The 13,275-nt window shown below is 34.8% G+C and overlaps 1 protein-coding gene across 1 annotated transcript in view; it reads left to right on the plus strand.

The window, feature by feature from the left end:
* Positions 1-13,275, plus strand: part of MALRD1 (MAM and LDL receptor class A domain containing 1) — an 803,589-nt gene that overhangs the window by 631,743 nt on the left and 158,571 nt on the right. The window contains exon 34 of the mRNA XM_032425534.1: positions 7,412-7,613. Coding sequence (XP_032281425.1) covers positions 7,412-7,613 — 202 coding nt within the window. The remainder of the gene's footprint in view (positions 1-7,411; positions 7,614-13,275) is intronic.

A 13,275-nucleotide genomic window follows, 5' to 3' on the forward strand; every position in this document is an offset into this window, starting at 1 on the left:
GAATAATTGATTCAGTTTCTTTAATACTACAGGCCTATTCAGATTATCTGTTTGTCCTTGTGTGAATTTTGATAGATATGCCTTTCAAGGAATTGGAAAGTTTTGTCTAGTTTACCAAATTTGTGGGCATAGAGTTGTTAATAATAATCCTTTATTATCCTTTCATGGGATCAGTAGTCATAGTTCCTCTGTCATTTCTGATATTTATATTTGCATCTTCTTTTGCTTCCTTAGGTAACCTGATGAGAAGTTTAGTAATTTTATTATTCTTTTCAAAGAACCAGCTTAGGTGATTGATTTTAGGTCTTCCTTGCTTTCTGTTAAATGAATTTAATTCTATAAAATTTCCCTCTAAGCACTGCTTCACTACATCCCACAAATTTTAATTAATTGTACTTTCATTTTCATCTAATTTGAAATAGTTTTAGTTTCTTTCTTGTGATTTCTTCTTTAACCCATGGGTTATGAAGAAGTATATTGTATAATCTCCAAGTTTTTTTGGGTTTCGCATACATCTTTCTGTTACTGTTTCCTAAACTCCATTGTGATCTGAGAGCATACACTGTAGGATTTCTGTTCTTTCAAATTTGCTACAATGTATTTGATGGTTCAGAATGTCATCAGTCCTTCTGAGCGTTCCCTGTGAATTTGAGAGGAGTCTGTGTTCTGTTGTTGCTGGATAAAGTATTCTATAAACATAAAGTTGATTGACGCTGCTCAGTTCAACTATGCCCTTACTGATTTGCTGCCTCCTGATTGTCAATTACTGATAGAGGGATGTTGAAGTCTCCAACTGTATGAGTGGATTCATCTGTTTCTCCTTGCAGTTCTTCCAGTTATTGTCTCAAGCATTTGACGTTGTGCTATTAGCTGCATCCACATGCAGGACTGCTATGTCTCCTTAGAGAACTGACCACCCTCTTCATTTTGTAATACCGTTTGTCCCTGATAATTTTCCTTTCTCTGAAATTTGCTCTTTCTGAAATTAATATAGCTTTTCCAGCTTTCTTTTCGTTAATATTAATATGGTAAATCTTTATCCCTTTACTTTTAATCTATCTGTATCTTTATATTTAACTTGAGGTTTTTTTTTTAAGATTATTTATTTGTGTGTGTGTGAGAGAGAGAGAGAGAGAGAGATCACAAGCAGAGGGAGCTGCAGGCAGATGGAGAAGCAGGCTCCCCGATGAGCAAGGAGCCTGATGTGGGACTTGATCCCAGGACCCTGGGATCCTGACCTGAGCCAAAGGCAGACGCTTAACGACTGAACCACCCAGGTGTCCCTTAACTTGAGTTTCTTATAGATGACATATTATTGAGTCTTTTTTAAAAATCCACTATAACAATCTCTTTAATTGGTATATTTAGAAAACTAACATTTAAAGTGATTATTGGTAGTTGGATTAGGATCTAGCATATTTGTTTATCTTTTATACTTGTTGACCTTGTTCTTTTTTTTGGTCCTCTACTCTTTTTTGCCTTTGTTTTAATTGAGTGTTTTGTATGATTCCTTTTTTTCTCCTTTTGTAACATACCAATTATACTTCTGTTTAAACTTTTTTTCTAATTTTTGGCTCATGAATTTGCAATATGCATTTATAAGTAATCCACTTTCATTATGGACCACTAACATTATGCCACTACACGGGTAGTGCAATTCCATTATAAAGAGTATTTTCAAGTTCTCATTTCTATCCTTATAACATGCTACCATTCATTTATTTCATTTACCCCAAAACTAAAATCACTGAATACATTCTTGCTATTATTATTTTGAACAAACTGTTACCTGTTGGATCAATTAATAATAAAAATAAAATATTTTATTACTTCATTTATTCTTCTCTAATGTTCCTCTTTATGCAGATTGGATTTTCTGACTGATATCTTTTTTGTGTTCTCTAAAGGATTTATCTTAACTTTATTTGTAGGGCAGGTGGACTAACAAAAAATTATTTTCACTTAACGTTTGTCTGAGAAAATCTTTATTCTTTATTTTGATGGATAATTTTATTGGATACAGAATTCCAGATGAGAGTCTTTTTTTTTTTTCCTCTCTATCAGTACTTTAAATATTTTTATTCAACTCTCTTTTTGTTGGCATAGTTTCTAAAGAGAAGTCTGATGTAATTCTTATCCTTGCTTCTCTGTAATTAAGGTATTTACCCTCCCCAATGCCCTGTGGCTTCTTTCAAGATTTTTTCCTTGTCTTTGATTCTCTGCAGTTTTAATATTATATGCCAAGGTGTAGATAAATATTTTGTGTTCACAGATCTTCCAGGATCTGTGGTTTGGTGTTTATCATTAATTTTGGAAAATTGTCATTATCACTTTAAATATTTCTTCTGCTTTTTTCTCTTCTCCTTCTGGTATTTACATTATACATATTACACCTGTTGGAACCATTCCTCAGTTCTTGGACATTCTGTTCCATTTTTTCCAGTCTTTTTTTTTTTCTTTGCATTTAAGATTTAGTAGTTTCTATTGACATATCTTCAAGCTCACTCATTCTTTCCTCTCCTGTGTCCAGTCTGTTGATGAGCCCATCAAAGGTGTGTTTCATTTCTGTTAGTGTTTTTATTTATTTCTAGCATTTCCTTTTTATTATTTCTTAGTTTCCATCTCTCTGTTTATACTGTCCATCTTTTCTTGCATACTGTCTACTTTTTCCATTAGAGCCCTTACCTTATTAATTATACCTATATTAATTCCCTTCTTGATAATTCCAACATTTCTACCATATCTAAACCAGGTTCTGATGCTTGCTGTGTCTCTTCAAATTGTGTTTTTTGTCTTTTTTGACAGACTGACATGATGTACTGGGTGAAAGGAATTAGGCCTTTAGTGTGAGGTTTTATATGTATCTGGCTAAAGGTTAGGATATGTTTACTCTTTGCTGTAACTGTAGATATCAGTTATAATTTCCCTGTTGTCCTTATTTTTGTCTTCACTGTTACCTTTGGGTTTCCAGAGAGATTTATTTCTAAATAAGGCCTGCAATGTGCTATTATTTCCTTGTATTGCCCTGTTCATACACAGAAGCCCTACTCATGTGCTGGTAAGTTGTGGGGCCTATGATTAGGTCTCAGTGAGTCTTTTAGTGCCACTGGGTTGTATCCTTCATACTTACCTCTCAGGTTTTTTGGGGTTTTTTGTCTGTTTGTTTGCTTGTTTGTTTGTTTATCTTTCCACTCCTGAGGTAAGACAGGAAGGCTAGAAGTTGCTGGAATTGCTTCTTTCCCTTTCCCCACCTCGAATGCTACTAGGAGCTGGAGTTAGGTATTTTCCTTTCTCTAGTTTTGTTAAACCCCAGTAAGTTACAGTCTCTTTAAGTAGTTTGTCTTGAGGGCAGGTCTTGCTAAGAAGAACAGAATGCTTTGGGTATATTTCAAAATGGCTACTTTTCCCTTTATTTGCCAAAATTTTGAGGGAATTTTTCTCTAATTTTCAACACGAGAAACTGGTGGGGCTCTGAGAGGTCAAACTCACAAAAGTGTAGAGTCCCCTCAAGAATGTTTAACATTGAAACTTGTCTACAGTGGGCCTTCAGCCTTTCATCAGTTTCATTCCAGGTTTTTCTACCCTGCTACTGGTTCCTACAGGAATTTCTGTCCTTGGGCTTCTGCCCCAGTAAGCTGTGATTCTTTGTGTCCACCTATTATTCTCCTCAATTTTGGAGGCAGTGGTCCTGATGGTTCTGTGACATCAGTTGTCTGATGGATCTAAGAAGAATTATTGATTTTCAACCCAGCTTTTTTCTTGTTGTTAGGACCAGTAGGACGATTTCTAATCTCTTTTATATGCCATATCGAGGACTGGAAGCCTGTGCTGTGTACACGTAATGGATTGTTTAATTTCTCTCTACAACTCTAATTCCAGATTTGTAGAGGGCAATCAGTAGTCCTACCCTACATTCACACATGCGGTAGGGTTCATGTAACATATGTGAGTTTGCTAAATTTTCAAATATATGGATAATGTTATTTCTCTTTTATTAAATAAGTTTAATGCCTATAAACTCTTCTTTTTGAAGGAAATTGCCCTTTTCATTACTTTTGATTTTTTCTTTCTTCTATTATATAAATTTGAGTGTTTTCAAATGAAGCCATGAGAAACTGTACACTGACAAGGATTAAGTGTAGCTCGGTTCATTGCTTTACCCTATCAGTGGTGATTAAAGAACAGACATCTAGCAGAATAGCTGAGAGTAACTGGGACCAAGTAAAGCCAAGGTTTTGTCTTGGCACTGCATTGCATGCACAAATTTCAATAAGCTAAATAGTAGTGAAATGGATAAAGTGTTTCTGATATCTGGAAGTGTCCATTAGGAGACTCTAAGTCAGTGCCAGCCTACCTTCCATGTTGCAGGCACTTGGAGATTGTGACTCGCTGCAGGAGAGGCATTTCAGGAAAATGTACTAATTGGGTTCTTTTAGTTCTTCACCAGGAAAACCTGCATACTTGGGTATTGTTGAGATAGCTGCTGTCTGGTTTCCATACTATTCTGTAATTTAATTATTAACTCATATTTTCTATTATCTCATCATATCTTTTGTTGAATGTTTTCTTTCAAAGGTATGCTCACTCCAAATAAATGTTGAGGAGTTTCCTCCTCAAAAAAACTTAACATATATTTAATTGAATGTTATTATAATATTTTTATTTAAATGATGTATCATTTTATTCTATCTATGAAGTTTTCTTCAAGTTTTCCCTACCCTATATCATAAGCAGTTACAATTATAGTATCATCCTTGAATATAATATAATATTGATTTAATATCTAAACATAATATTTTTATTTATGTATTCTTTGAATCCATATTGTTTTACGATAAAAGTCATGATAAAATGATTGTTTTATAATATATAATGTTGAATATTATTGTATTAATGGGTATATGTCTGACCAAAATTTAGAAGATCAGAAGTAACCAAATTATTTGTCCAGCAGCTGATTTTAGAAGCTATTTCAAATAAGAAGTTATTATTGTAACATAAATTAGTTTTCAGTAAAATGTGTGTAATAAAATATAAAATTAGGAACAAATTAAACTAAAAGTATTTTTCAAGGTTATTAGCCATTTTACTTTTTCAAAGTAATAGATTTTTGGAAAATAATAATAAAAAAGAAAAATATTTTGCTGACAGTTATCACAAAAATTTCTCTGAAGACAATGAATATTGTTTTCATTGAAAGACAAAAATAAATAATATTAGCCTTTTTTAGGTTTCTCATTTGCCATAAAAAAAAAACAGCATTATATGGAGCCCTTAAATGATCCTCTTATTTTTACCATTGGCCATTATGGCTACAGAAACACTGGGCGTAGCATGCAGTTATTCAGATTAATGCATTGGGAGTATTATAAATACATGTTACAATTGAAACAATCCATGAGATTGTCAAAAAGTTTCATTGGAATTAAGTAGTGAAATAGTGAAGTTTATCAGAATGAATGAGGAGTATAGTAGGGTAAAATATTGGGTACCATTGGTTGAAGTCTATTAGAGAGTTAATGCTCATGATGGGGCACGGGGGTGGGAGAACAGGCAGGGGATGTCACGGTGGATTTAGGAGAAGCAGAGTAAAAGAATGAGGGAAATGGAATTTGGCAAGAGCATGTAAGATTAATTGAAGATTAAGATGACTGAAAGAAAAATGAAATGAAAAACTAATAAAAATAGATATATTAATAAAATACATTTATACTAGGGTTTTGAAAAAAGCAAAACATGTTGGGTTGTGTTTTCATGTAATTTGGTTTTCTGAATTGTTTTTTTTCCAGAAAAAGAGTTATAAAATAAAATAAAGTCATCCCCTTTTAAATCTTCATGTTGTAACTCAGGATTTATGAAGAAAAAAAGATAATTCAACTTAGGTTGACTTTATAAAGTTGTCCTGTTATCATATTTAATTGGAACCTTCTTACCTTTTTAATTTTTTTAAAATGGAGGTAATTTGTGTTTATTTAATAAATAGGTACCGACCAGATCTTAGAGCTTTGGGATGAGTGTTTGCTTATGTGTGAGACTGGAAACACTCGGTTGACCCAGATTCCCTTCATACTGACTTTTAGTTTATTTCATTTATTGAGGAATCAATATAAAAAGTGCTTTTTGCTTAGGAAATATGTGCTTTTCCATACTGTTGATGTTAAATCTCACTTTTCAGGTTTCCAAATTTGGGGCAAGTTTTTCTATTTTTCTTTCTGTATGATCATCTTGATGGTTTTTAAATTTTTTTTAACTTCCATTAATAGCTGGATTTCTGACTTAGACTTTCTGTAATAGTAACATTAGCAGCATGCTAATTTCTGGCTCTAGATAATTTGGTAGCTCTTGGGAGTATTTCTAGAATGCCATACAATTTCGTATCATTACTGCAACAGAATGAGTGGTGTTATTTTCTCCTGATAGTATAAAATTTAGATAAACTTTTGTAGGATAAATTATCTTTAGATAAATTTTGATACTAAGAAAAAAAAGTGAGAAAGTAGGATTTTTTTAGTAGGGAGCAATGTTATTGGACAAAAACACTGTTGCAATAGAAGAAAATTATTATTATGTGTTTTCTTTTTTCTGAGTCATATTTTTTCCCATGTAAAAGAAAGAGTTGTGTAAGTGATTGCTAACATGCATTTATATATATACATATACATATATATATATAATATAACTATCATTTCTAGGGAAATGATAACTGAAAGTTAGGTACAGAAAGGTAGTATAGAAAAATATGTTTACTGCCTTGCCTGTTTTTGTTGTTGTTTTTGAAGAGCACTAGGAAATGGCATTTTTTGTTTTGAATTGTTTTTTACTGTTCAAAAAGATTATTGGAACTTGGCCTGGTGGTTGGTTTCAAAGCTAACTTTATTGCTATTTCACTTTTTATGTGTTCAGTCTGTTAATCCTTGCATTTAAAAAGTCCTGGGTATTGATGTTAGTTAGTTAATTCAGGAAGATTCTCTGTTTGTCAAAATACTAAATATGTTATGCACATTACTTTGGCTTCCGAAATGACTTGTATATGATCATGTTCACTTACGATAAGTGTTCTCTTCTTTTAAATCAACCTTGGGGAAACATGGACAAAGTCCTTTAGCAATGAGAAATTCTAGTTTTATAGCTCCTTCCAGCTCTTTTAGATTCTTAAGATAGTTACAGGTTTTGGCCATGCCCACTGTGATACACAGAAATTGACATGACAAAACCAAACAAAGGTCTGACTACTTAAAGAAAATATAACTCGCTCTGTAACCCCAGTTTGTGAGACAGAAAGTATTATAGTCAAGGTGTCGTGCTGTCCCATTGCCAGACTCCATTCTTCTGTTAACAACCAGGACGTCCATATATCTCTAACATCCAAACCATAAAGAGTTGCTTTTTCTTTTTTTGCCCCCATTATTAGGTATATACCATTGAGGAATCTGGACTAAACATCCTCGTGTGGTCAGTGATTGGAAGCAAAAGAACTGGTTGGATGTATGGGCATGTCCCTCTCTCCAGTAACAGTGCATTTAAAGTGGCATTTGAAGCTGATTTGGCTGGAAATGAGGAAATCTTTATTGCCCTTGATGACATCACTTTCACCCCAGAATGTGTCTCTGGAGGTAAGTGATTTCTTTAGTAGATGGGGTGTATAAGGATTGTTTTACTATCCAAATATAGAAGAACTGGGAATTCCTGCTGAATAACATTTGTTTCCAGGTCCAGTACTATTCATACATTGAAAGAAGATCAGTATATGTTGTAGGAGGTAATGTTGTAGGAGGTAAAGTTTTTCTGGCCATGAGCTTAGCCATCAAGTTTTCATGCCCTCTAGGCAATCAAATTACTTTGATTACAGTCCTAAAGAGACATAGGGGAAAGTTAGTTTCATTAGAAGAGCATTATTATCTACTTTCTTTATTTCTAAAGGTTCACAAGAACTACAAAAGGATTCTTCTGGTCACCTATCATCTTCCAAAGTATCTTTTCCATCCAAATTAGCTTTCCCCCATTCCCTGGACCATTTCCCTTCTCCTCAGTGTTTCTACTGTACAATCTAGAATTCATAGTCAAAACAAGAGTCTTGTCAATAACGGTTTTTGTAAGAAATCATTCCCTTAACTGAAATCTGAATTTCTCCTATTTACGATGCTTCCGCTTAAGTGGCCATTTGTTCTTTATAAAGTCTTCAGATTTTCAATGTGAAATAATAAGGTCATTGTCTTTCTGGCTACTCTATGCCTCATTCAGAATTTTATTTTTATAGAGTTATTTAAAAGTTTCTTCTTTTGGGGGCGCCTGGCTGGCTCAGTCTGTAGAGTATGTGACTCTTGATCTCAGTGCTGTAAATTCAAGCCCCACATTAAGTGTAGAGATTACTTAAAAAAATAGAAATTAAAAAAAAATTTTTTTTTAATTTTCTTCTTTTTAAGGCCACACATCTGGGTTCTTACCCTTCCAATGGTTTTTTTTCTGGATCCTAAGTCCTGGGCAATTTCAACTTCCAGGTCACTCAGCCTATATAAAAGGTTAACCTTTTCAATTCTAGTTACCTTCATAAATATTCTTCCTCCATAACCAGCTCCCACACTTACATCCTGGATCTTATCATCTTGTCTGAAATTTTAGGGTTGAAAGTTTCATCTGATCATTATATCCTCTACTTCCTGATTACTCCTCCTAAACCTGTTTTCAAACATAATTAACAAGAAAAAAAATACAATTCTAGATTCTCAGTGCTTCCTGCTTTCTTCTATAAAATAGCTTCTTTATACTTTTTTCCTAATAATCCCAGATCTAATGATCTAACATCTCAATTCCATTCTCAATCAGTACTTTGAATTATTTTATGTCCAATTTTTTTATTTTTTATTAATTGTTTAAAAGATTTTTTATTTATTCATTTGAGAGAGAGAGAGAGAGCACTAACAGGGGGAGGGGGTCAGAGGGAGAGGGAGAAGCAGACTCCTCGCTGAGCAGGGAGCCTGACGCAGGGCTGGATCCCAGGACCCTGGGATCATGACCTGAGCTGAAGGCAGACGCTTAACCATCTGAGCTACCCAAGTGCCCCTATGTCCAATTTTTTAAAGATAAATTTGGGTTCTAATTATGTGCCAGGCATTGTATGTATTAGCACATTTATTTATCAGACTCTAGAATAAATACAAATATCCAGGTCATGTTCAGTCATAATGGCCTTATCAGTCTTTGAAATTGGGTTACTATAACCATTTGTATTTTCCAGGCTGCTGCTGGTCATGCTCATTGGGACCACTAAAAGTTTTGGTTTATCACCTTAGCTGGTGGTCAAGGGTCCTACACACATCTATTTCCCATTCCCTGGCACTGCTTTTTTCTACAACAGTCCTCAAATCTCCCAGCTATTCCCTTGAAATTTCCTCACTCTGCCAATGTTCTTATATCCTTTGAATAGAAAATAACCCCCTTTTGTAACAAACTCCCTTAACCTTTTTTTTTTCCACCTCTAAATGTGCCTGTATCCACAACCAAACACCTTTTTTGTCACTATTTGTCTCAGGGAAAACCCTCAGTCTTTCCAAGAGCACATGTTCTTGGTCATTTCCTTTCTTAGTTCCTTCCAGTCACTGTTCCATCAAAGTCTTCTCTGTCCTATATCTTCTGTTTCTTTCCTTCCCCTACTTATTCTTAGCTCTTCTCACACACATGCAAGCAAACATACATACATATGTGTATACATACATATATACACATACATACACTTACATGCATTTATACATCACTTCCCACTAATTTTGAGCTCCTCAAGAGCAAGAGGAGCTTGTCTATTTCATCTCCAGAGCTTAACACAAGGACTAGGAAATTTGGGCTGAAAAGTTACTATTATTCTAAATAATCATAATAACAATTGTAACTGATTATGTGAGCAGAGTTGCTAACATTTGCTTAAGTATAAGAAGGTTCTTGCCCACTGTGTTATAGAACAGATTCTACTTTTGAGGACAGTTAAAAAACAATAAGACCTCTGGCATTAAACCATGTCTTCTTTCTGTAAGTTTCTGTAAAAGTGCCTCCAACCAAACTCCCATCCAAAATCCAGAATCTCTAGGTGTAGTTTGTACAGCAATGCTTCATGGTTGATTCAGGCAGACATTTTTAGAAAATCATCAATTAAACCAATGTTTCTCCAATGGGAGTATCAGGAACCCCATAGTGACATGCCAGGGAGCATGCAATACCACCAAATAACCTGGTTGCAACTCCACTGGATTCACTTGAAGATCTGGGGAGAGGTGACGTAAAGTGTTATGTGACATTTGGAGTAAATATGTACTGAGTGGTGGAGAGGTGACAGCTGGACTAAAATTGTGGAGACACAAGTCTAAATCATGACTGTCTCACTAAATCACTGTATAATTCTGAGAAAATCATTTTAACTCCTTAGACCATGTTTCGTCATCAGGGAAATGAAGTAGACGATCTCCTAAGTCCCTTCCAAATCTGCCATTTTATGATCAGGCAGGGCTAGAATTGTACAAGAGGATCAGGAAAATGAAAGGAATGCATAGAGAATGACAGAGAAAGGGAGTGAGTCCAGAGAGAAAGAGGCGGGGACAGGTAAGGGGGTGCAAGTGTAAGGGCAGACAGGTGAGAACAGAGGTGTCACTGCAGTTAGAGAAGGCTCATCACTCTTCGGTGTATTGGTGAACTTGAGCAGGCCTGCCCTTCATTCAGCCGGTGTAAGTTGAGAATCTACTGTGTGCTGTCCTGGATTTGGATTGGAAGGGCAGTTATGAATAGAAGTTTAGAAGTTTTTTGTTTTTGTTTTGTTTTTTTTAACCCCCCCCCCATTACCTTAGTCTAAACACACCTCAGGCAACACATTCTATAGGTTTTGCCTTCTTTTTTCCCCCCTTGCTTCCATTTTACTGCTCAAACTCTAGTTCAAGGCATCCTTATTACTCATCCATATCTCTGTAATGGCTTCATAACTGATTTATCTAATTTACTGACATGTAAAGAACTACCAAATTCATCTTCTAGGACCTATGATAGAGTAAGATCCAGAAAAGTAGATCTGGCATCTTTCTTATTCAACACAATAACAAATTTTTTTTTCAAGTAACAGAATCTGACTTGAGCTAACTTAAGTCGAAACTAAGTTTGTTGAAAGGATTTTGGATAGTTCCAAAAATTAAATGGAATGCTGAGAATCTAACTCAGAAAAATGAGTGGGAAGCAAGTGAGATGAAGTACATCAGAGGGTAAAACTGGCTAATTCCACAGTCTTTGAATACTTGCTTTGGAAACTGGTCTGTCTACTCCCCTGTCATCACTCTGAATGATTTCTAACAGTCCCTGTGTCACTACATCAGAATTAAAATTGCTAGTTGGAAGCATACCCTTGACCAAGCCCATGCTTCAGGGTCCCCTAGGTTATGCTCTAATATCTCATCTCCACATCATCCAGGCCTTCATGATGGCCAGTTCTCTTGTTGCTCATAATCAAGCTTGAATACTCTGCAGCATATGGACCAAATTATAAAGTTAACTAGGAATAATAAATTATCTGTCTGTACTCTAATGGAGAGAGGGGAAATAAAAGGGAAACTGATCAAAATACACAAATTCATACAAGTTATAAAGAAAAATGCTTAGAGGCTCTCAATTACCTACTAAATAAGCTTCGTATCCTTTAGTACAACTCTTGTCTTATCTGTCTCTGTCTATGAAATAATCCCTCAGAATGAGACCCCCTGCCTCTGTCCAGCCATGCCCCATAGCCTTCTACCTCCATGACTTTGGTCCCACCACTTCTCTGGCTAGAAACGCCCTGCCCTTTACCTTCTCTTGTGTAAATGCTTTTCCACTTTGATGGGCAGAGCAAAACTGCCTTTTTCATGAATTTATCCTTAATACTCCCCAATATAGGGAAGCCAAACCCTATTGCAGATTTTCCTAGCCTGAAGTTTACAGCTCTCCTATAATATAGCTTACATGGTGTTTTGTGATATGCATGGCTTATTTTCTGTCATTTTTTTGGTCCATGTTAAAAAATCACCATTGTCATCTTGTTTTGTGTGTGTGTATGTGTGTGTGTGTGTGTGTGTTTTAATATTAGTGAGAATGAGTGATCTTTAACTTTTAGGTTGATTGAGAAAAATATAAAATAAATTTCAAGTCAGCATATGATACAGAATAGATACTCATTTTATATCAGAAGTGATATGGTAATTATAGATGAATTATTTAAAACATGATTTTAATGTATGTTCATTTTTATAATTTTGTTTCAGTTAGTGATTCATGAGCCTAATTTTAAAATTAATAGTGATAATTACAAAAAAGCCAAAAGAAAATGGTAATCAGTCCATCCCAGCTCACTTATTGGCTTCTAGAATATTGTTAGATTTTAAATCTATTATTGTGGGTCATAAAGTCCTCACATTTTATCAAAGGTTGGGATAATTCCTTTCTACCCTGGGAAGGGATGTTACATTTAAAGGAAAAACAAAACACAAGAACCAGAAAATGGCATTAAATGCTAATACCAGGCAGGCTTATGTGAACAAGACCTGGATTTCCCCTTGTCTGCATTTGGAGCAACTTGCATGTTATACTATGAGACGGTTCTTATTTGATTTCTTGCTGATCATCAGACTGGAAGGAATTTTGTTAAATTAGGGGGAAAAAGTCCAAATGAAAACCATAGAAAACTCAGTCCCGATATGAACTCTGTTAGCCTAGCTGAATTTGACAAGTGCCTCACTCTGAACCTGAAGATAAACCACAGGTTACTGTTCTAACTGTCTTAAAGGTGAATGCTTTTATGTGAACACTGATATTATCATATAAACATATATTTCTGTATGTATGGCACATAAATACATAATATATACTTGAATGTATAAGTACTATGATGTCTATGTAAAACAAAACCTGGTGTAGTGATATAGCCATTTCTCTACCATATGAAAGCAGTAATCAACTCCTAAATTCCTAGTCATGTTTGGAAATTATCATAACCTTTGCCAAATCCTTTCTTTTCACTCAGAAATAGGGCCAACCGTTTTACCAGGCCAAGTGTGTCTGAGAGATTCTGGGAGCTTTTCATTGCCAAGGTCAATCTGGCTCTGTTTTGTTCTCTTGGGCTATTAGAGTCTATACTTTCATTATGGTTTTCCTAATTCCCTGGAACACATATGTTGTTACCTGGAAAACATCCAAACTTTAAGAAAACAAGTTTGTTTGTTTGTTGCCTAAGAAATAGGATAAAAAAGCAACACTGCTTCACTAAAAAAAAAA

This window comes from Phoca vitulina, unplaced genomic scaffold (assembly GCF_004348235.1).
Source record: "Phoca vitulina isolate PV1807 unplaced genomic scaffold, GSC_HSeal_1.0 scaffold33, whole genome shotgun sequence".
Lineage (NCBI taxonomy): Eukaryota > Metazoa > Chordata > Mammalia > Carnivora > Phocidae > Phoca > Phoca vitulina.